General features: G+C 40.0%; 1 protein-coding gene across 1 annotated transcript in view; it reads right to left on the reverse strand.

The window, feature by feature from the left end:
• Positions 1–187: 187 nt before the first annotated feature.
• Positions 188–22,409, reverse strand: part of LOC102237553 (collagen alpha-1(XXVIII) chain-like) — a 36,505-nt gene continuing 14,283 nt past the window's right edge. Inside the window, exons 12-36 of the mRNA XM_014472139.2 lie at positions 22,163–22,231; positions 21,982–22,050; positions 20,595–20,663; positions 17,343–17,411; positions 16,665–16,733; positions 16,068–16,136; positions 15,712–15,780; positions 15,082–15,153; positions 14,935–15,003; positions 14,094–14,165; positions 13,907–13,975; positions 12,315–12,383; positions 11,993–12,061; positions 11,547–11,615; positions 10,601–10,669; positions 7,891–7,959; positions 7,718–7,786; positions 7,554–7,634; positions 7,330–7,365; positions 7,206–7,242; positions 6,487–7,044; positions 3,235–3,461; positions 2,941–3,151; positions 1,769–1,963; positions 188–1,674 (exon numbers count right to left, since the gene is read on the reverse strand). Of these exons, the coding sequence (XP_014327625.2) occupies positions 1,667–1,674; positions 1,769–1,963; positions 2,941–3,151; positions 3,235–3,461; positions 6,487–7,044; positions 7,206–7,242; positions 7,330–7,365; positions 7,554–7,634; positions 7,718–7,786; positions 7,891–7,959; positions 10,601–10,669; positions 11,547–11,615; positions 11,993–12,061; positions 12,315–12,383; positions 13,907–13,975; positions 14,094–14,165; positions 14,935–15,003; positions 15,082–15,153; positions 15,712–15,780; positions 16,068–16,136; positions 16,665–16,733; positions 17,343–17,411; positions 20,595–20,663; positions 21,982–22,050; positions 22,163–22,231 (2,532 nt within the window). The 3' untranslated portion in view covers positions 188–1,666. The remainder of the gene's footprint in view (positions 1,675–1,768; positions 1,964–2,940; positions 3,152–3,234; positions 3,462–6,486; positions 7,045–7,205; positions 7,243–7,329; positions 7,366–7,553; positions 7,635–7,717; positions 7,787–7,890; positions 7,960–10,600; positions 10,670–11,546; positions 11,616–11,992; positions 12,062–12,314; positions 12,384–13,906; positions 13,976–14,093; positions 14,166–14,934; positions 15,004–15,081; positions 15,154–15,711; positions 15,781–16,067; positions 16,137–16,664; positions 16,734–17,342; positions 17,412–20,594; positions 20,664–21,981; positions 22,051–22,162; positions 22,232–22,409) is intronic.

Raw genomic sequence — 22,409 nt, forward strand, 5'->3', positions numbered from 1 at the left:
TGTAACACATGCATGTGCTTTGATCCAAATGATTTCATTGTATGTTTAAATGAAAAAACTAAATTCTCATTATTTTAAATGTAAAGGCTATTGTTGCAGGAAGGCTGGATGTTATATTAATAGGAATTTTAATCACAAAATTCATTCTGCCACCTGAAACATTAATCATTAATGAGCATTTCACATATTTCAATTAATATCTGATTTATTTCAATGGTCGACACTTTTAACCAAGCATTACACAGTACAGTAACGTACGCATTTCTGCGCTAAGTACATCTGGATATTATAAAAACAAACAGCCTCCTGCTGAACTTGAAGCTTCAAATTCTGAGGCATGACCACCTGTTGCCCAGTAGAGGGCGATATGTGCGTCAGTTTAACAGTTTACCTCAAGTGGAAGGAAGGATAAAGAAGAAAAAAAAGTCACATTTTATATTATCAAAAACAAACAATTGTACACAATTATTTCACAAAGAGGAAGTTATTTATAATGTTTGCACATCAGTGTGAAAAAGTCTTCAACCGTCTCTCATGTTCTTTTAGTTTGCGTTTTTTCCATGAATTTTAAAAGATTTTGCTTTAGACTCTTTTTTAAGTTAAAGTTATGAACCAGATGCATGTAAAATATTTTACCCTGTAATGCAGAAGCTCAGAATTTGAAGGCGGAGCTACGTCCAACCAACAGTTCAGCTGTACAAAACAGCTGAACGGTTGCCATGGGAGATTAAAGGCTTTCTCAAATGCGCATGAAAGAATCAAAGCATCACTCCAGGTGTGTTTTTGATAAGGGAATAACATCCCAACATTGTGTAAAGCTACAAAAAGTTGATTTTACATAAAACTGCCCCTTTAATACATGTTTTAATTTAAGTTCTGCATTCAGTTTAGTGTGGACAAAACAAAAGGCTCCTGTGTAACTTGCTAAAGGGCATACATTCAAACATTAATGCGAATTTATATGTATACTTTACATAGTTTGGGTGAAAGAGAATCCAAGATTTTAGCAACTTTGCACACCAGGTTTTAGTTTTTAAAAATTTCCCCCCAAAAAAGCAGGATTCAAATGTGTACTAAATTTTCTAGATCTTAGTGTTACATGAATTAGCATAATGTGGCTTAAAAGTCTGGAAATGCAATCTCACCTACTATTGTTTAACATCCTGAAAGCAAAAATAATAATAATAATAAACAAATGAGGGAAGATTCAAGACTTTTAAAATATTACTGACATAAGTTATAAAAGTGAACCTCTATGTTACTGGCTCTGACTGTTAGAATCTAAATAAAAATACTTACAGATAGTTTAGCTTTACACTGTACTGATCACTGATGCTGCTTGTTAAGTTGCAGAGTTATGATTGTCCATGTTGTGCAAACAGTTGTTTTTTTTTCACTATCTTCACAGCACTCACTGAGCATGAGGGGGAAAAAACATAATCAAGTGTAGGTGAAAGGTCATCGGTACCTGAGTAGAAATGAGCACCAAAAAAAAAAAAACATGAAAACGTCTATAACACTTTTTTTTTTTACAAAATCATTTTTGTGATAAGTTGCAAAATATCAAAAAAACAAAACTGGTGTGTGTGGGTTTCGCCTGAGAAGTTTTGACCTGACTTTCTGCAATCTGGTGAAAAATTGAAGAAGAAGCAGAAGATGCCTTCACTCAGCCTCCTGAAGAAAACACAACATGCAGGAAGGTTAGCAGCTCAAAACATGAACTCTGTGGTAACATTTTAACAAAATGAGAATATAAAAGGAGGAGCACCTGTGACTCTGGAGACCACACATGTTCTCTTGCACTCCTCCTCGGTGTCGAAGCGGTTCCTGTTGCCGCCGCAGCCTCCGTACCAGAACTGGGCGCAAGCGTTGGCCTGCTTGTCGTAGTACCAGCGGATGTTATATTCTCGACATGTTCCCTGGTCCAGAACCAGCCCGCAGCGAGGGTCCAGGGGTACGGTCTCTGCGGGGAAAACGTCATGCAATAAGAGGTAAAACACACACACATGTACACATGTGGGGGAAAAAAAAAGAGAGAGAGAAAAAAGAGATGGCTGCGGTAGGAATCCTCCCCCAGAGTGACCATTTCTGCTCCGGTTCTTCAGGAAGGAGATGGTTCCACAATAATAGCTGCAGTACTTCAAAAATAATTGGCCTCGCTGTTCCTCGCTTCGCTGCACGCGCAGCATGAAGGATACATCAAGCGAAGCTGTGTCCTTTCTGCCACCGGCTCACTAAAACACAACGGCCTGCTGCTTTACAGGAGATTCTAATCATGTCGCCGCACCGCAGGGGTTCCAGCGTCCCCCCATAATGATTCTGACTAACTGTCAGGGGTGGAAGGTTTTAGCGTTGTGTTATTAGCAGTTGTTGCTGCTTCGCTTTGCATGTGATTATCGCAGCTGTGGCTGCTTAGAGGGAATTCTCTGTTTTACTTCAGGTCTGCCCAGTAAAGATTGAACAATTGGTGTATTTAAAAAAAAAAAAAGTAAAACTTTCTTGTGTCTATTGTACAGAAGAGAATTAGGGTCACTGAAAAATAAAACAACCACTTTTTCTTAGTAAAATGTCAGAATTCTGTAGACAGAAAAAAGGAGTAAATTTCTGCAACCAATCTCAGAGATTTTGAGATTAATCTCAGAAATGTTCTAGAAAAAAATCAAGAAAATTTCTCAGATTGAAAAAAATCTAAAAGTTGCTAGAATTAACTAAACTTTTGAGATTGATATTCTGGAAAAAGATACGGAAGTTTCTAACTTTGAACTTTTGGAAGTTTTCTGAGTTCAGAAATTTCCAGTTTTTTTCCTAGAAAATTTCTGAGATTAGTCTAAAAGATTCTTCGGTGGAAATGTGCTCCTTAATACGCCGCTGGAGAATTCTGAGTTTGAAGACAGATTTCTGAGAGGAAATTCAAAATTCTGAGATTAAGGGAGTTTGTACCTTTGGGCAGAGCTGGCCTTGGCGGGGGAACGTACGACACAGAAACACCTGAAGATGATATGCTTATGTTTGTAGAAGATGAAGATGAGGAAGATGAGCCCCCTCTGGCAGGAGGCGGAGTTTTGTAGTCGGAGGTGCCGCGGTTAAACGTGTCCCCGCGTTCACTTCCTGAGGTGGTTATCACTGTGGTTACACGTTGCCCTCCTCCACCCTGAGGACAAAGAAAGAAAAATCACTGTGACTTTATAGAGCTTTAATGAGATCCATGTTTGTTTATTACACTGAGTTCTGTACATGAACAGTGCTGGATCCTTTACTGTGGGTGCCAACACCAGCCTGCTGGCCGCTGAGATGGTCCTGCTGAGTTATGGGCTTGTAACCATAGCCACCGGTGGCGTAGCTCCCAGTGATCCTGTTGCCGTTGTAGCCGTTGTTTCCGTTGTAGCCGTTTGTTATCCGGTTGTATATCAGGGCTCCGTTCTCGTCCTCACAGAACTGACTGACCAGCTTGGACTCGAGAGCTGAAGAAGCAAAACACATGGAGAAGAGGATGATGAAGGAGCGCTTCCAAATCTGTCAGACGAGTTTCAGTGAATTCATATCGTCGCTGTAGAATATTACATAAACATGACTTTTGGAGTTGGAAAGACACGATCATTTATTAGTAGGGGAGACTGTAAAATACTGTGCAGGAAAAGTTCTTTCAGGCTGCTGTCGTTTTCTGCTTGGGCTTCAAATTCTTGCAATATTAATTAAACATAAGAAATCTTACGAAATATTCAGAAAAATCACCTAAGTTAGTGGTGTCCAAATCTTTTGCCATTCTGAAAAAAACATTTCAATTTGAGAATACTGAAGGGCAACACCTTTTTAAAATTAAAACTGAAATGATTTATTTTGTATCATTTTCATCACTTCAATAATACACTAAATAGACAATATTTTTAATAAAACAAAGTACTGAAATTGTTGTAGAAAATGAATCTGTAAATAATTGTCAATATACAATATAAGCAGCGTTGCTGTTTCAAATGAAATATTTTTTACTGCTTCTTTTTATGCTTTATTGTCCTGATTTTCTAAATCCCTTCCATCAATCTGCTAAGGGATTAGAAAGGAAAATTTGTTTCTCCTTGGCTAAATCTGGCATATTTACATGATGTATTCATGTTGATTAATATGACTTAAATAAAATTCATAAATTCACATATCCCGGGGTAAACAAAAAATGAGCTGAATAACATTTTTATTAGTTTCATGCTCAAACATTAGCTGGTTAGCAGTGTTTCGTAACAAAAAATTTCAATTTCAAAGCCACAATAATGTCCGTTGTGCCCAGAGAAAGTGCCAAAACGACTAAAATTATTTGCTGCTGCAGGGAAATCAAGGCACACAGCTCCGCCCCTCCCCCACTTGTTACCAGAACACCAGCCAGCTGGCTGGGATAAAGTTACCGAGCTATCAAAGAATAATACCGTAAATATAACATAGCCTAAAGCTCTTGGCGGGTGACCATCTGGGGAGGAGGATGGTTTGGGTTTGTGTTAGCCTTAGCATAAAACATTGCTCTCTGGCTACATTCACACTTCCACAAACACAGCCTCCATCGTTCACCGCTGCCAACGGTGGACAACAGAGCCAACCGAAGGCCTGATCCCTTCACTGAGCCACAACAGGACAGTTTATCCAGCAAATCATGTAGCATGCACCCCCTTTACATTACAATGTAAAGTAATGTGAAGTAATTTTTTTTAAACGGTTAAATAAGCAAGATTTTCAAGAAATACTGCAAAGAATTCAATTTTCTTTTACACATTTAGCTTTAGGATTAACTAGATTACTAAATTCTAACCTTTATCAAAATCCTATAAAATAACAAAACCCATATGAGACAGAGATAGATATCGTTAGTTATAGTAGTTGACATTTTATTTGCAAGTTCTCTCACTTTTTGTAAGTAAGCATGTCAATGCTAGCAGAAAATGCAGAGAAATTCCGGGGTTTTTAGATAGCATTGCTTACATTTGTTAGTTTGATCACCAAGCACAAGAGTTGCAAAGATTTTGCTTTAAGAAAAAGATAAAAAGATAGTTGAGCTAACCTTAGAGCACTAAGAATAAATATTAGTTCCGCTAACGCTAAACTAATATTTAGCGTTACACGATAAATAACAGAAGCTAATGCTAAAGTGTTAACTTCAGTTCAAATAATATCTGCCCTTGAAAGACTGCAACCCTTGAGTACATTATAAATCATATTATATTTTACATGTTCTATGATGCCTCCAGATATTGTATTTGTGTTTATATTTTGTTTTATTACGTTACTGTATTTTTCTTTTTTGAAATTAAGCTACAAAAAAAATATAAAGAAACAAAACTGCTGCGTAAACAGTGTTTACCCACTTCAAAATAAGAGCATGAATATAAATGTATAATTACTTGAAGATGTTGATCTTTATTCAGTCAACTAAACTAAACTAACTGTAGTTTAGTCTAGTATAGTTAACCCTATATTAGAATGTATCAAGAAAAGGTCATTTAGGGGAAGCTAAGAGTGCTAAATGTTTTCAAAGTTAGCAAAAGAGTTAAAAGATTAGCTTCACTACTAGCGCATTAGCGGAAGTGTAACTACCACTGACTATTGGGACATCGTTCTCAATTGAGCATAATTATGAAGTGAGAGAAAAAGGATACAAAGCTTTCTGTAATCGTTAGCAAAATTCTGAAAGCGTGTCAGGGATTCATACTGGGGCCCCCTTTATTTTAATACCCTATATTAATACATACATTTTGCTGCCAATCGTCATCAGAAATCATGCAGTAAGTAAACACCAGTAGTTCAAGTCTCTTTTTGACCACCCTGTCATTTCATCATCAACATGTTTTCTTTAGACCTTGTGATGAACTCTGAGGTTCTGACACCAAATGGTTTGTTTAGGTGACTTCTACCTCTGGAGGAAGTCACAAATCAGAAACCAAATTAAAATTTATGGGGTAATACGCTGTGCGCTAATATGGAGTGTGACATAGAGATGAGATACAAAAGGAAGACAGCTGCAGGAGCAGCAGGGGCAGGAGTGCAGTGAGAGCAGAGGCACCGCATGGTGGGCCGTCACTTCGGAGAAATCTGATGTTCAGTAGAGCCTGATAACGGTGCATCACAAATGTGAATGTAGTTAAAACACTAAATGGTTTTGAAAAGCCTGGAAGAGGATTGTGATAGTTTAAGTATCACGCTAGGTAAAAAGAAAAACAAAACAGAAAAGCAGCAAAGAGGGCCGTGGACGGTCCACCACTCTTATGGAAAATCTGACAGTACAAATATTAGTTGTAGACTTCACAAATATAGTATTAGGGCCACAATAAAAAAATATAAACACATTTCGAGAATAAAGTTATAAACTGACAAGAACAAAATTGAGATTTTATTGGATAAGATGATGCCTTTATACGAGTTTATTCTGTTTTTTAGTTATTGTGTTTTTCTTAGCTTGGCTCTAAGAAAAAATATTTAAATATTTCTTTGTAAAAAAAGGAAAATCACCTGGCAAAGTGTTGAAGTCATCGATCAGGAACATGTGCTCGCTGTCCGGGTCCGACGCGATCAGGTTGAGCTCTCTCAGGAAGTCGGCCTGCGTTGGATCTGACGTGTTCACAATCCCCAGGGCGAACATCTCGATGTTGGCAGCGTGGGCTTCCCGCACGGCTATATCCAGCTTGACCGGCTCCCGTTTGTCCGTCTGCCCGTCGGTAATCACAATGGCCACCTTGCTGACGCCGAGGCGGGAGCTATAGAAGGCCTCCTGCGTGGCTTTCCGGATGGCTGTCCCGGTATAGGTGCCCTCGCCCATGTACGGGATGTTCCTGATGGCCTCCTTGATGTCCTCTTTGGTGTTGTAGCGGGCCAAGTTGAACACCAATTTCACCTCCAAGCTGTACAATATCAAACCGATCCTTGTGGCGTTGCGGCCTACCGTGACCCGATCCACCAGAGTGGTCACAAAACGCTTGATGATCTCAAAGTTATCGGGCCCCACGCTCTCTGAACTGTCAATGACAAACACCAACTCCATGGGCTTCTCCTTGCACTTGATCCCACATCCTAGAATGACATCATGGCTGAAATGTCACTTTGACGAGGTTTAGTAAGTGAAATCTGATCTAACCATCTGCAGATAAGGCCAGACAGAAGCGAAACCCTCTCCCGTTACGTTTTCGCTGCTAATGCTATACGTACAAGCGAAAGATCAGAAGATACTTTACCACAGATCTCTTTGATCATTCGAATGATGTCCTCTCTCTGAAATTAATACATTGTCAGAACATGAGCTCATAAGTGGCCATGGTAAATAACTGATGAGAAACAATAGGAAGGAGTGGGACTCACAGTGAGGCCTGCTTCCCCTTTTATGCCTGGAAGACCCTAAGATAAGGATGCAATGAACTCAATCAGGAAGAAAACTGTCAAAGTGCTGAGAGCCACAAGGTTAATCTACCAGATAAATACTATCTTAAATAGGAGGAAGTCTTGGTTCTACATCACAACCAGAACACAATCAAGTGTTCAAACACATTTTTTCAGGCTCAATGTAATTGCAAAACATCACTCACAGGTTGCCCCGGGATTCCCGAATCTCCTATTTCTCCCTTGAATCCTTTAAGCCCCCTCTCTCCTGATGATCCCCGGTCACCCTGACGCATAAATCAAAACACAACAGTTGCAATGAGCCTTTACAGGTGACACGCGAAAGGTTTAGGTCAACATATTGACTGACTTTGGCTCCTGGAAAGCCCTCCCCAGGTACACCTCTGGGTCCTGTCACACCCTGGGCCCCCTGTTCACCCTGAAGCACAAACAATGTTCAAATAGTAAGTCACAAGGCCATATTTAACCCCTAGATGAAATACATAAAAATATTAATAGAGTCAATTCATAATGACAGCCTACCTTGGGGCCTTGAAGTCCTAGTCCCTGTGGCCCTGCTGGGCCAGGTGGACCTGGTCGCCCGGGGTTACCCTGCAAAAACATCACATTCTGCCACTACTGCCGTACCATATCACTAAAATATGCACATTTATAGTCTGTGAATATATAACTTTATTGGTACAGAAACACTTTACAAAGTTTGCAACAAAGAAGACAGACGATTATTTGAAGAAAATAAAAACTGTTTTAGTTGATTTCCTGTTCTTAATCCCAGAATCGTCTTTAGAAAAGGTGAAGATGGGTGGGATTTCAGAAGATAAGAGGGTTGCTGGTTGGCCTTATGTGAAAAAGTAATTGCCTAAATATAATAACTGGTTGTGACATCCCAGGTGGCAAAAAACAATAGAAAGCAATGAGTCTTCTACATCAATGTAAAGATATTTTGGTCTTTGCATAATGAAACATAACCCGTCTTTTTAAGGTCATGTTTTTAACCATGTGGAAGTGAAAGTGTTGGTGTGCATTGGATCATTGGGACGAGGGTGGTGACCGACGTAGGAGTTTGTTCTGCAATTGGCTGTGTCCACCAGTGTTGTTGTGTCCTTGGGCAAGACACTTCCCTCACCTTGCTTGCTGGTGGTGGTCAGAGAACCCGGTTCCATTGGTGCATGGCGGCTTCGCCTCTGTCCGACTGACCAAGAGCAGCTGTGGTTATTAACCAGTAGCTTGCCACCACCGGCGTGTGAATGTGTGTGTGAATGGGCGAATGACTGCATGTAGAGTGAAACGTTTGGGGTCCTCTGGCGCCATACAGGCCATTGTCCAGCTGCATAACCCAAATGTTCTTGAGCTTATGGTTACTGACAACAGCCATTATCCTGCTGGACCTTCTGGTGGAGAGCAGAATTCATAGTTCCATCACTTACAGGAAGTCGTTCAGGTCATGAAGTAGCAAAGCTACGGTGGCCCAAATACAAATACCAAAGCCACAACACACAAACACATTTCTGTTGTGGCGTTTGTATTCCCTTTGTGGATTTACTATTTGTGTTGCGGCAATTGTATTTGACATGAGACATCTGGGCCACCGTGCAAGGCAACCCCAGACTATTAAGATATGCAATTTCCCCTTTGGAACTATTACAATATGCAATTTCCCCTCAATAAAATACTACCACCTTGTTTGACTATTAGCTTGATGTCCTCTTTCTCAAATAATTTATTAGTGTTATGGCACAGGAGACACACCTTTCAAAGAAATCTACTTCTATCTCGTCAGTCCAGGGGAACTCCAAGGAAATTTCAGCATTAGGATCTTAGATATAGCTATTAAAGTTAGCTTAAAATAAAAACCCATCTTTCCCAGCATGACTCGTGCCTAACATCATTTAGACAGCATGAACCATGCCTGACATCTGTCATCATGATGTGCTTCCACACTTTGTTCTGCCTTTGGTAACTTTATCCAAGTCCCTAATTAAATCTTGCCCACTGCAAATGAGTGTGGAAGCGCTCCGGCCTGCGGAGGCACCGGTCTGAAGCCCACGGGGGACAAGAGTGGGATCTGTGAGGACAGACGGGGTGTTGTTCAATCAATGCCTGTTAGGACAAGTGTTCCTCATCACACATGTGTCTGTAGAGATTCACACCCTGCTCTCATGATAGTGCTGTGGGGGTGATTATATAAAATACGCTGAACAAATGAACAGGCGGACGATATGTTTGCACGTGTGACGAAGCGGTGTTGCTCCTTAATAAATACGATGCACAAAGTGAAATAGATGGGGCTTTTTGCATAGGCTAATTGTGATAGTTCCACGTTTTTCCAATTTGAAGGTTTCATAACCTAAGCAGAGGATGATTGTGGGAAAAGAAGGAAATGATTGAAGGTTTTTCAAATGTTAAAATCGGGAAAGTGTGGCACATCTCCCCTCGTTTGTGGAACCACGTTTTGCTGGACATACAGCTTACATGTCAAAGACAGCATCTGTGGGCGTGCCGTGGTGGCGTAGCGGTTAGCGCGACCCATATTTGGAGGCCTTGAGTCCTCGACGAGGCCGCCCCGGGTTCGACTCCCGGACCCGACGACATTTGCCGCATGTCTTCCCCCCTCTCCTTTCCCATTCCTGTCAGCCTACTTTTGTAAAAGGGACACTAGAGCCCACAAAAGACCCCCTGGAGGGGTAAAAAAAAAGACAGCATCTGTAAACTGAAGAGGTGGACACCCTTAACTAAAAGGTTAGCCTTAACACCAACCTGATATTTAGCATAAACTAATGCTAACGCGCCAACATCAATTGGCTGATATGTTGGCGTAAAGAACATACCGGCTCTTTCAGGAGCTGATATGTTCTTTACATGTTCTATCTCTATTTGTATCTTGTTCTCTGCTTTCTGAGTTTTATTTTGTTAATTATTTTCTTGTTACTTGTTTGAAACAAAGAGAGAAAACAGAACTGCCAAATAGAAACCTCACACCTAGCTTTTCAAATTTGTATTTGAAATTTAAATCACTGTATAATTTAACTTCATATGTATGTTATTTTATCAATCAGATATTTTGAGATTCATGGTTGAAATTGGGAGAATGTCAAACCCTAAAATCCTGCTTTCAAATCATGGTTGCAGGACTTAAGTTCAAACTTTGTAATTTCGAAGATTAGGAGAAAGTTAGAAATGGAAACCCAACACTTGGATGAAAACAAAGGTTTCAAAATGGCTGTGAATCTACCAGAGGTCCCTGGACGCCTTCCCCTGGGGGTCCGGGTAAACCTGGCGGCCCTCGGAATCCAATGTCCCCCTGAAAAAGTTGTGAAACACACAAGATGCTCAGCAGGAACACTGACACTGAAAATGCAAGTACAGAGCAAAAACATTTAGTCTGTATATCAACTGTAATACAGTTTTACCAACATTTTGTGACTGAAATATTGCAACATTATGTGTGTTATGCCATTTTATTCAGGGGGATTTTTGGCATTACAGAACCTGCATGAACCTGCTCATCTTGAAAAACGACAGAACAAAACGCAAAAGCAGGGAGTCTAAAATTGTACATTTGTATGTTTAATCTAAAGGTTTTTGAAATGAACCAGAGTTTATCTTCATTCTTTTACTCTAATTTAGTGCAATTTAGATTTTTTTAAATAAAAAAGATCCTTATGAAAGTAGGAATTTTATACATATTCCCTAAAAACTGGAGACGCAGCGCGACATTGGCTGGCCACCATACTTGCCCTGGACAGAAACTCAAAAGTCCAATGTTTTCCTGATCAGGAAACGCACCATCACAGGGTTTTTTAAATAGACGGCAGCATTTAGGGGAATGCTGGTCTTTTTTCTACTTTAGTCCTTTCATTCACTACTCTGAGTACAAAAGAAATCCCTCTGCCACAGGATGTTTGTTAGATTTGTAAAGAAATTAATTAATTTGGAGACAAACTTAGTAGACACCTGGAGGACCAAACATTTAGATATTTGGAAACCAGGCAGTTATAAAGAGAAAATGGAATTGGCTAACCAGAGAGTGGAAACTGGCCACAATAAAGATTTCCTGGAGGAACCTTCAATTTCAATGGCTCCAAAAGTTTACTCTCTCTCTTAAATGAGAATTGTTTGGGGTCCAGGAGTCATAAAGGAAGGCTGTTGGTTTCTCTCTGATTCTGACATTTTCTCACCTTTGGTCCTGGGAAGCCCACGCCCTCTGACCCGGGTTCTCCAGGAAGCCCCGGCAGACCAGGAGGACCCTAAACAACCAATCAACAGAATGTTATCCAGCTTTTCAATCCCATACCCCTTTTGTTTACACTTCTAACAATAATGATGAATCTAGATCTCTACAAAACAGTCAGTAAAATATTATATCTCAACTACTATCTATGTATTTGGGGGGGATTTTTTTTTTCTAGATGAGGATTTGCCTGATTATAAATCTCGCCTCTTTGTCTCTGTTCTGAGTTTTAACTGCAGGTTGTGTACGGAACATCTTCTGAAACGTTTGGTTAATAAACGTCTAACAGATGGATGGACAGCTGGATCTGATGAACATAAAGTGGGAAACATGAGAGAGGCCATATAAAACTGGGTTTAATGTGTGATGAATGGCTTGATTTGGTTCGTTCACCATGGGGCCGGGATAGCCGTCTCCTTTGGGGCCAAATGGACCTGCGGGGCCCGAGTCACCTCGATCGCCCTAAAACAGAACAAGAACTTCCAGTTTTCATACAGAGGATAATGTTCAATGCAATGGTTTACAACAAAATGTTTAACTTCTTCCAGTTCTATACCTGTGGAGCTCAATCAACCTCCCATCAATGCTAGCTCATAATTGATTTTCCAAATAAATGCTACTGAGTCATAATGTATTTGTTAATCCAAGCCTATAGTTTTTTGTTTTTATGATTATTTCCATTTTAGTTCAATTTTTAGTTCAACAAATTTATTACCTTTGGGCCAGGCAGTCCAAAGCCAGTCTCGCCGATTGGACCAGGAGGTCCACCTGGTCCAGGATCGCCCTGCAACGTTTTAAGACATGAACTTTTCAGATTAAGTTGGCAAAGATACACACACTACACATACTTAGCTGTTTTAACTAGGTCCAAATTTTTCTTCTTTCATTATTGTGAAAGAATTTTTAAAATTGTTTATTTTCTGGGGATTTTTTTTCTTTAAATACAGAATAATTTGGAAAGTCAGACATGTGTAAAAGAAATGGAGTGGTGTTACATAAGCTTCATTTTCTGCCTACCTCCTGTTCAAACAAATAGTTATTGAATATGTACCGTGGTATTTGAATTGTGAATATGTTTGAAATAAATAATCAAAGGAAATTAAAGTTGTGATGAAAAAGGAAGAATATAAATGTTCCTAACAGTAATTAGTTAGATTGTTGCGTATAGATTTATTACAATTTCAATATTTACAATTTTCAAAGTTTCTGAAATGTTTAGTTTGATGAGTAACCATGTCAACCAAATGCTTATTTCTATGTATGAGAAGCTTTTTTAATAAGCTCTACAACTCAGAATGTCCATTGGTGATTTTAAGGGATGGAGTCGGGTGTCCACAGTCCTGAAGCTTCACTCGCTCCCCCTTGTGGTCACTCTGGAGTATTTCAAGTGAACTGGAATGAAAACACTCATCAACCTAGGGGAAAAGTCTTAAAATAAATCAAACTAGGGGCGTGCCGTGGTGGTGTAGTGGTTAGCGCGACCCGTATTTGGAGGCCTTCAGTCCTCGACGTGGCCGTCGCGGGTTCGACTCCCGGACCCGATGATATTTGCCGCATGTCTTCCCCCCTCTCCTTCCCAGTTTCCTGTCAGCCTACTATCATATAAGGGACACTAGAGCCACAAAAGACCCCCTGGAGGGGTACAATAAAATAAAATAAATCAAACTAAACCCTTCTTCCTGTAGAACAAATTTGCTTCTGTTTACCAAATTCCCAGACGATGATCATATGTCAAAAATACATTTTTGTAAAGGACACCTACTGCAGCGTGAAGCATCCACACTCATACTTCACTGTGTTATTACTATATATCATTCTACAAGTTATTCAATGTTTAATTCTGATATTTTGGTGTTTAGTTGGGTGTTACTAGCTTAGTGAGTTTGTTGATTAAAGCATTTTAAGTGGAAGGTTTAATTATGGTTGTAAATAAACAGAAGTCGCTGACATTATTCTATGTATCTGTCAGAAAACTTCTATTTAATATCTAAGCCTTACCAAGCAGGAATTTATTTTCACAGTATCTCTATTACTGTTTTTGCTAATCATGAACCTCACCCCAGTTTTCTTGCTTTTTTTTTTTTTTTTTTTAACTATTTCACAGTTCTTTCCCTATTATGTACGCTACAGGAACTTGATTGTTTTTCTTCAGGGAATAATTCATATTTTCCTCACTTGAACTATAATGACATCTTTGCGAAACAAGTGATAATTGCTTTCACTGAAAACAAACTGGGATATAATTTTCACCTAAATAAAAATATGCAGGAATTGCATGTTTGTTTTTTTCAAACTGAAAGCGCATACCTTGGGTCCGGTGATGAAACGTCCCGGTGGTCCAGCAGAACCGGGCCGTCCCTGTGACCCTGGTTCTCCCTGATTAGAGATTCATGCAACAGTATTATTAAATCCCAGCCTTTAATTAGCATATTGGTCTTGATCATGTCATAGACTGTCTACGGTTTTATCTAATAACGGCTCAAAGGTTTCCTACCTTTGGTCCTGAGGGTCCAGCAATGCCAGGCGGACCTGTCAACCCTCTTATTCCTCTTTGGCCTTGGTCACCCTGAGCAACAATGTCAGGAATATGGTTGTTTATGGAGTTGCTTATGTGATAATTATAACCCTAAACTCATCATTTATTAATGTACATACAGGTAAAAAAAATAAGTTTTTGTAATAAATGACAGACGTAATAAAAGAAATACCAGGGTTTCCCCAAAACCTGGCGGGCCACCAGGCTTTATTTGCCTTCCCCACCAGGTTACCTGTTGTTTATTTTATATAAGGTCTTATATATAGCAGTAACAATGACAACAACAATGGATAAAGCTAGGTTTATCCTTGGCACATTGCCCTGGGAGTGAGGGGATGCGCACCAAGTGTGTCTGTTGGCCAAATTATGATCCCTGCTCAGGCACCTCCAATTTGTTTTTAACTTTAACATTTTTTAATACAAAAACACGATGGGTCACTGGTGGACGGCCCTAGCATGTCTACCACCAGGATCAGCAGGTTTTCTGGTGGAAACCCTCAATACCACTTGCGTACTTTATGCACGAGGCTTCTTTCTTTTAGAAAAAAAGGTTCCAGAGTGGGAAAAAAAAACAAGAAAGTCAATATGAAAATGCTAAAAGGTACACAATGAATAAAGGGGAAAAAAGATCTTAATTTAATTCCTCTAGATTGCAATAAAAAGCCAAAACATTCATGTCCAATATGTTGCTAGGGACCATGTCCGTTGTGGCATAAGCAAACAATCGTCCACCGACAAACACATCAAGAAAATGACATCATATTGAAAAATATAAGGAAGAAAACCTTAAACTGTTTACCTTTTCTCCCTGAGTGCCAATCCCAGGCGAACCTTCTGGACCTCTAAGACCAACAGCTCCTGGTTCACCCTAGAGCCACAAACTCCGACATTCAACAAACTTGTCGTTCACTTCTTATAGAGCTCTAGAGGAAATCCGTCAAACTACCTTTTGTCCTGGAGCTCCGTCCTCTCCAGGAAGTCCAGGCAAACCTGACAGTCCTGGTGATCCTGGTTCACCCTACAGAAAGGTTTCTGGGTCATTTAAAGTGTTTGGACTGCTGCAGACGTTAACGCCATTTTAAACTTAGGCCACATTCACACCAGACAATGACCAAACTATGAAATGAAATACCAGCCAGAATATGGATGGTCTTTGGAGATACAGAAAACAAGAACACTCTCCTGTATTTTGTAAGGCTGCTAAGAGGCAGATGAAATACTGGTGCTTTCGTCTTCACAGTAAGGCTGAAACTGATGGTGGGGGAGCAGAAACCTCCCATGTTTCAATTCAGCAGGTTGGTAGGAAATATCCAAATCAATTTCTGCTACCTTTGTTGGTAGAACTGTAGTAGAATGGCCATGAAAGCAGCAAAAACATTATATATATATATATATATATATATATATTTGGTGTTCAGAGTGCCTTCACATCAAAATCAGGGTTCCATTTTAGATTCAGAGGAACGATGGAGCAGATCCAGAAGAACAGAAGAACAGAGTGGTCTTGATCCAGTGTGAATGAGACCTTAACTGATTGGTTTATGTTGGTTTTTAATTAAAAAGAACAGCGACACACCTTAGCACCGGGCTCACCAGCTCCTCTTTCTCCTGGAGCCCCCACTTCTCCTGGCAGCCCTTGGTCTCCCTGTGTGGGATAAAGTTCATCGTTTCAAATGCTGCTTAATGCTGAAAACTGGTACAGTCGTCCTCTGCATTATTTACTAAAATGTACTCAATTAACTTAGATTTTAATAAGCTGTTCCTGAAAATTTACTTTTAATCTTCTCCTTATTTTAAATCAACTAATGCAGTAAAGGAAAACCAAAAAGTCCACAGGTTCTTTATCTCTATTACAAGCTTTGCTGGTTTAACACATATTTTATGATGTGACAAGTAAATTCAAGTTTGATAAAAATAATGTGTAGGACAAACCTTGGGTCCAGAAAAGCCCTCTCCTGGGGGGCCTCTTATTCCAGGTGGCCCCCTGGGGCCCTCTGTTCCCTGAAAGGAAGATATAAAGAAATTGAAGACGAAGGCGATATGAATTTATTTACATATAGGCAATTTATTTAATACATTTATTTCAATAATACATTAAAATAAATTTGAGTGTATATAAAATTAAAATTGAATTTTAAATTCTACAATTTAAATTATCATGCAGGGTTCACAATCAAATAAAATCTTGGATTTTGCTTATACAGCTAAATTCTAGGTGTTCTATAACTAACCACAGAGTTAGCTTCACTAAGATGCTATTGTGTTATTGTTTTATAAATTTACCATTGTCATATCATGGACTTTTGCTACTTTGAAACACATCAACCATCCACTTTATTAGGTACGCCTGTTCTACTGCAATTTGGCACATATAGGGAACGAAGGGTAAAGGCAATAAGTACTGGTAAGTCAAAGTAGAAAAACAGGTGTCACGTAAAAAATAACCAAATCCGGTCAACTTCAGGCCTAATGAACAATTTCATAAAGAGGTTGCATATATAGCACTTAGCTTAACAACCAGCTACATACCTTTTCTCCTTGGATGCCTAGACCTGGAAGGCCCAGGGGCCCTGGAAACCCTGGAGGGCCAAAATCCCCCTATAAGAATGAAGTTTAAAAAAATTATACCCCATACATGCTCATAGTTTGTCAGTGAATCACCCTTCAGTTTCAGCCTCAACCTTTCATTATGTATAACGTTTGGAATGCACCCAACTTTATTTGTTCCATACAGATCTAGTTTGGCTTAGCCCTCTCCCCCCACCCAATATCTTCATGCCATATAAATGCTAAAAAATATTTCTTGTGACTTTAGAATCCTGTTTGCAAATCAGTTCAGTACTTCCAACCCATGTCTACATCTGTGAGTCGTAAGCTATTCTGATACATGCGAGTATCTGCAAGGCACTACGACAAATAAAAAACTTACCTTTCCACTGGTGTCTGAATGCGCCAGTAGAGTGTTAATGTTCCCACATTCAACAGCCCAAACCATAAAACTGCAGTCCTCCTACACCATTCAAGCTGTAACCTCAATTCATAGCCTGTAGACTGTGACCTCCTATATAACGCCGTGCTCAGTGCATTTATCGGTGGCTCTGGCAACTTTTGGCCTCCTTCACAACAGGGCTTTAGCTTTCTCGCGTTCTCCGCTTTTGTGAAGTCTTTTCAGCACGGCGCCTCATTTATGGCCTCTCTGTACTCTACCTTGTCTCCTTTGATTCCTAGGCCCGGCTGTCCTCTGGGCCCCCGCGGCCCCTCTATGCCTCGCTCACCCTGTGAAGGCGGACAGAGAAGTTATTGCGTTTTGACTTTTTGAGATATCAGATGTGCTCACAGGAATGGCAAAGCAAGACCATATGCCACATATCAGCAAAAGGGGGAAGAAAAAAAAGTCTTTGATAGTTGCTTTCATAAAAGCTACACTCAGACACATAAAAGCTTACCTTCAGTAACCTCTGTAATGTAATATTCACATAGAGCGTATAGAACTACGTTTTGAATGTGTACAGAGGGCAAGTAAAGGATTTATGATATATTTCTGGTTAAAAGCTGTAGATTAAAGTTTCTGATTTCTGAAACAAAGAAGACCATAAATAAAAAAGAAACATAGACATTCACAATTTCAATTATCAGTCACCGCAAAGCACCAAGCAACATAGTTAAACAGGTCCAATTCTAACCCACAGGACTTCCGGTCAATACCGTTTTATTCAGCCCGATAAATTCCAATATGGAGAAGTCCAGTTCAGTCAAGATGTAATACAGATGAACTCAGCAACATCAGGTTCACTAATACTAGTGATTTTAAAGTAGAAAACAAAAAAGGCAATTCTTCTCAATTTACAAAGAGCCATAAGATTTTTAGAGGTGAAGATGCACATTATCTTAAAGTGTCCTTAAAGTGACAAATGATGTATAATTGATTTTTATTTTTAGCTGTACATCATGTTGTAATGTTATTCCCTCATCAGAAACATATCCAGAGTGTTGCCTTGATTCTTTCATACACGTTTGGGAAATCTTTAATCTCCCGTGGCAACCATTCAAATGTTCAAAGCGCAGGCTGGTTGGACTTGGCTCCGCCTTCGAGGACGAAGCTCCAAGGTTCCGCCTCACAGCGCAGGACTCCCTCATGACTCCCCTTCTCAAATCCTTCAGACTAGCCAGCAGCAATTAGCAAACAATGGTGGAACAGCGCATCTGCTGAGCTTAATATACGAGTTACTTCTCAGTGCAACGCTGGTAAAAACGTTAATACAGGAGCAATGTTGTGATGTCTTCATGTTTCAGAAAAAGCAGGAGTTTTTAAAGAGACAGAGCCACAATTTCAAGGCTTAAGCTTTCTTTTAAGTCTTATTTGATATATACATAGCATTTTTATAACAACTGAATGTAACATAGATACTTGATTGTTCTATGAAATGCTGCTTTGTGCCTAGTAAATACATAATAATGTCCCTTTAAATTGGTTAGCAGAAACTGAAGCACATCCCTGTCGTTAAAGCAGATTTACTGCACAGTTATTGAGGTAGACTGAGAACACAAAGGTCAAGCTCAAGAGGCTTTCCATAAATCACAGGGTGGTGGTCCAATTCCCAGCTTCCCCCAGGGTGCATACCAAAGTATTCCCCTGGAGTTACCAAAAACTTTTATATTTGATATAAAACCATTGGATAACTAAAAAAAAGAATACTCAAGAAAAGATCAATCAGTTTAAAAACAAACAAAAAAAAACTTGGACACAAGGTTGCTTCAACAAACAAGAATTTGTGAATGATTCACACACAAATGCGACACAGGAAACAGTAATGGTTTCCATCAAATGGCGCTATCCACCTGAAGGAGAGAACTGAATTTACTTTTAAAAAGGAGCCTGTGCCACATCTTCTACCTGGAGGAAATTTTACCAGTCTTCCAAGGTTTTTCCAAAGTCAGGGAACAACAAAATGAAGCCACAACAAGATGTATGTTAATTAGAAGGGCAACGCCGCATTTGCATGTAGGCTTCCAGAAGTTTCAATTTATTGTCAGAAATCCGCGATCGGAGCTCAAAGCAGAAGCGATAATGATGTGTAAAAAAAAAAAGAAGGAAAGAAAAAAAAAAGGTTATGCTGCTGCGAATCTGGAGCTTGTCGGGGCAAGTCATGTGAGGAACGCTGCTGTAGAGGGAACGCCATCTGTGAGAATACAACCAAGTGTGCTGTTGCAAAAAAAAAAAAAAAAGAGCAAAGAAGGAAAAAAGAAAGACAGAAAAGAAAAGAGGACCCTTGAGGGTGATCTAGCGGCGGGGAGAAACACCTTCTCCAGTTTTTATGGTGGAAACTGTTACTTTTCAGAACAACGGCGCCAGGTGATGAATTAGATGACAGTTCGGTGTGAGGGTAAAGTAAGGATTTCACCTGAAGCCTACCTCGTGTTTCAGAGTTGCTTGGTAAATATTGCAGGAGAACAAAACACAACAAAAAAAAAGCAATTACGCGTGTCGTGGCTGGAAGACGTTTCGGCAGATTACTCACGCTTCGTTTAATGTCACAACGAAGAGCCTCGATGTGACTTAATATTGTTTTACATGAATCATTTTCTGCAAATTTATTAGTGAACCAGGTGCTGAGCTGGTTACTGTGAGCTACTTTGGGGATGGAAGTAAATCGTTAAAATGATGAGTTGAAAGATTTGAAAGTTAAGTCAAGTTTATCTGTGTAGCACATGTTAGCAAAAATGTGGAACAAGTGAATATTTTTCCAAACTTCAAAGAGTTTTACTCAGATTAATCAAAAGCAGCAGTGTGTTTTTTTGTTTGTGTGTGTGTGTGTGTGTGTGTGTGTGCGTGTGTGTGCGTGTGTGTGTGTGTGTGGGCGTGCGGGGGGGGGTGTGCGCAGTGGAAACAAAAATACCATCATCCCCCCTGATCTTTGTTAAGAAAACAGAAACCTCATGAAGGAAGATGTGTTTCCACATGTGGGAGACTTTCTGCTTGTGTTCGACTGAGGAAACACAGACACTATAGCAGACTATAAGTTCCCTCTGACTGAGTCACTGGCTGAACCGTGGAGGCGTTCTGGCCTTTTCATTCCCCGTCCCGTTTCTGAATCCTCTCCTCTCCGCGCCGAGACGTTCTCATCTCCTCCTGCTGGGGTCGATTGACAGGCCGCGGCGTGGTGTGAGGTAATGGAAGCCGCGCCGCTGCGCCGTATGGGGAATTTACTGTCATGTGTATCATGTCTCTTATCCACACACGTTGTCAATGTCCTGCCAGAATCTGGAGCCTAGACGGGAGATTTTTTTTTTTTCCCGCCAAGGTCAGAGGGAGACGGCAGACGGGTGAAGCGAACATGGATGCATGAAAACGGGTCGAAAGGCTGAAGCTTTTAGCATGAGACTTTCAGGAAATACCGTCTCTCCCAGGAGCTTTAGGCTTAAAAAAAAAAAAAAAGAAAAATATGAACACCCACTCACCTTAGGACCAGGGATACCTTCTCCTGTCGGTCCTCTCTCTCCTTGGACTCCCTGTGGCCCCTGAGGACCCTGAAAAAAATTAAATAAACATGTAAATGACCTTTTACAAAAATCTATTTGGGAGAGGAGGGAACTAACTCTGACTTAAAATCAGTAGATAACAGGAAGACTGAACATATTCACTGCAAAGCAAAAAAACTACACCAAACTACTTTTGGTCTAGTTTTGAGTGCAAATATCTTTGTACACTTGAAATGACACAAAACTAACTTATAACTGACCTTCCAACAAGATCAGACGCTTGCTATAAGGCAAAGTGCACAGATAGACACTAGGTGGTGCTAGAGCACATGACTTATTCCTCCATAGGAAAAAAAAGAGCACTTTTGAAATCTTTTCTTTTTTAAAGTGTATTGTGTGGCCCAATGTAACATTCCATGTTTTGAGTTGATTTTCACATATAGAAAAGATGTTGACAGGAAAGGTGTAGGCTTCTGATATTCTATTTCAAATTCATCAAATTGTTCTCGTCTGTTTTATTTGAATTCAGTTTTTGATAGTTTATCGCTAGAATGACTTGAGCTTTTTCTGCTGCCGTAGGCTTAAACCACTGGATTACAAACTGACGACTTTTCCTCACTTTCGTCTTCTACTACTCTCCAATTATGTTGTTAAGTTTTTTGTTTCCTCTCCGTTATTTTTCTCTCTACAGAATCTACGCTAATCTGGTCTGGCATTTCGTTTGGCTGTGATTCATTCCTTCCTGGAGGAAGCTGAGATAATGCTGACGTCAACTAATCGCTCTCCGTCTCCTGCTATTAATTTTTTACTTTCTTGAACATCAAAACTAGCAGTAAATCAGATCATCTGTTTCTCCTTGTGTCAGTAGTGGCAGACGGCCAATTGTACCAAGCCAAGCTCTGGTTTGGCTGGAGGTTTCTTCCTGTTAAAAGGAGCTTTTAGATAGAAACTTCCTTTGAATAGCTAATTGAACACACAATACTGCTAGATAACTAGGTCTATTGTCAATGTTTATCATTAGTAATGCTAACTGTGCTAATACAAAATGCCAAAGCCATTCCTATTTGCCTGACGTCATCTCTGCTCCTGATAATAACAGTTAATGATGTAGGAAGGTAAGAAAACACAAACATTATTTTAATATGTGCGTGGTTACAGGGTTTTATAGCCATTTCAGGAGGTTAACAATTGTTACTATAGAGAGGTTAAAAGGTTATTCTTGGTTTTGTGCAACAAAAGGCACATTTCATGTAGTGACAAGCCAGACAGAGGCAGGTTGGAACAGTAAGAAGCAGCACGACAGATCCGTCTACATTGTTTGTCTGTAATACACAAGTGACACGTTTTGTCCTCGTTTCTAACTCACCGGTGGTCCGGGCTCGCCGATCCCCGTAGGGCCGGGAGGCCCCGGTTGCCCCTGGAAACCGACATCCCCCTGCAGAGTGCGAGATAGCGAGGGGAGTGCTCAGACAGGGTGAGACACAAAAGGCTAGTGGTTATGTTCTCGTAAAATGATTTTTCCGTAACATTAAGGCGGCGGATTTTACCTTTGATCCCGGAAGGCCGATCCCAGTCTCACCTTGGATTCCAGGTGGTCCAGGAAGCCCCCGCTCCCCCTATTAAAAAGATAAACATGGGTACATTCTCTCCACATATCACTCATCCTTCTGTACGAGCGAGAAAAATCAAAAATAACCCACAGACACAACCCGCTTTGTCCTACCTCAACCGTCCATTGACGAAACTTGATTTAAGACTTAATTGTTTTTTTTAAAAAAGCTGTTGCTTCTCTAC

This window comes from Xiphophorus maculatus, chromosome 24 (genome assembly GCF_002775205.1).
Source record: "Xiphophorus maculatus strain JP 163 A chromosome 24, X_maculatus-5.0-male, whole genome shotgun sequence".
Classification (NCBI taxonomy): domain Eukaryota; kingdom Metazoa; phylum Chordata; class Actinopteri; order Cyprinodontiformes; family Poeciliidae; genus Xiphophorus; species Xiphophorus maculatus.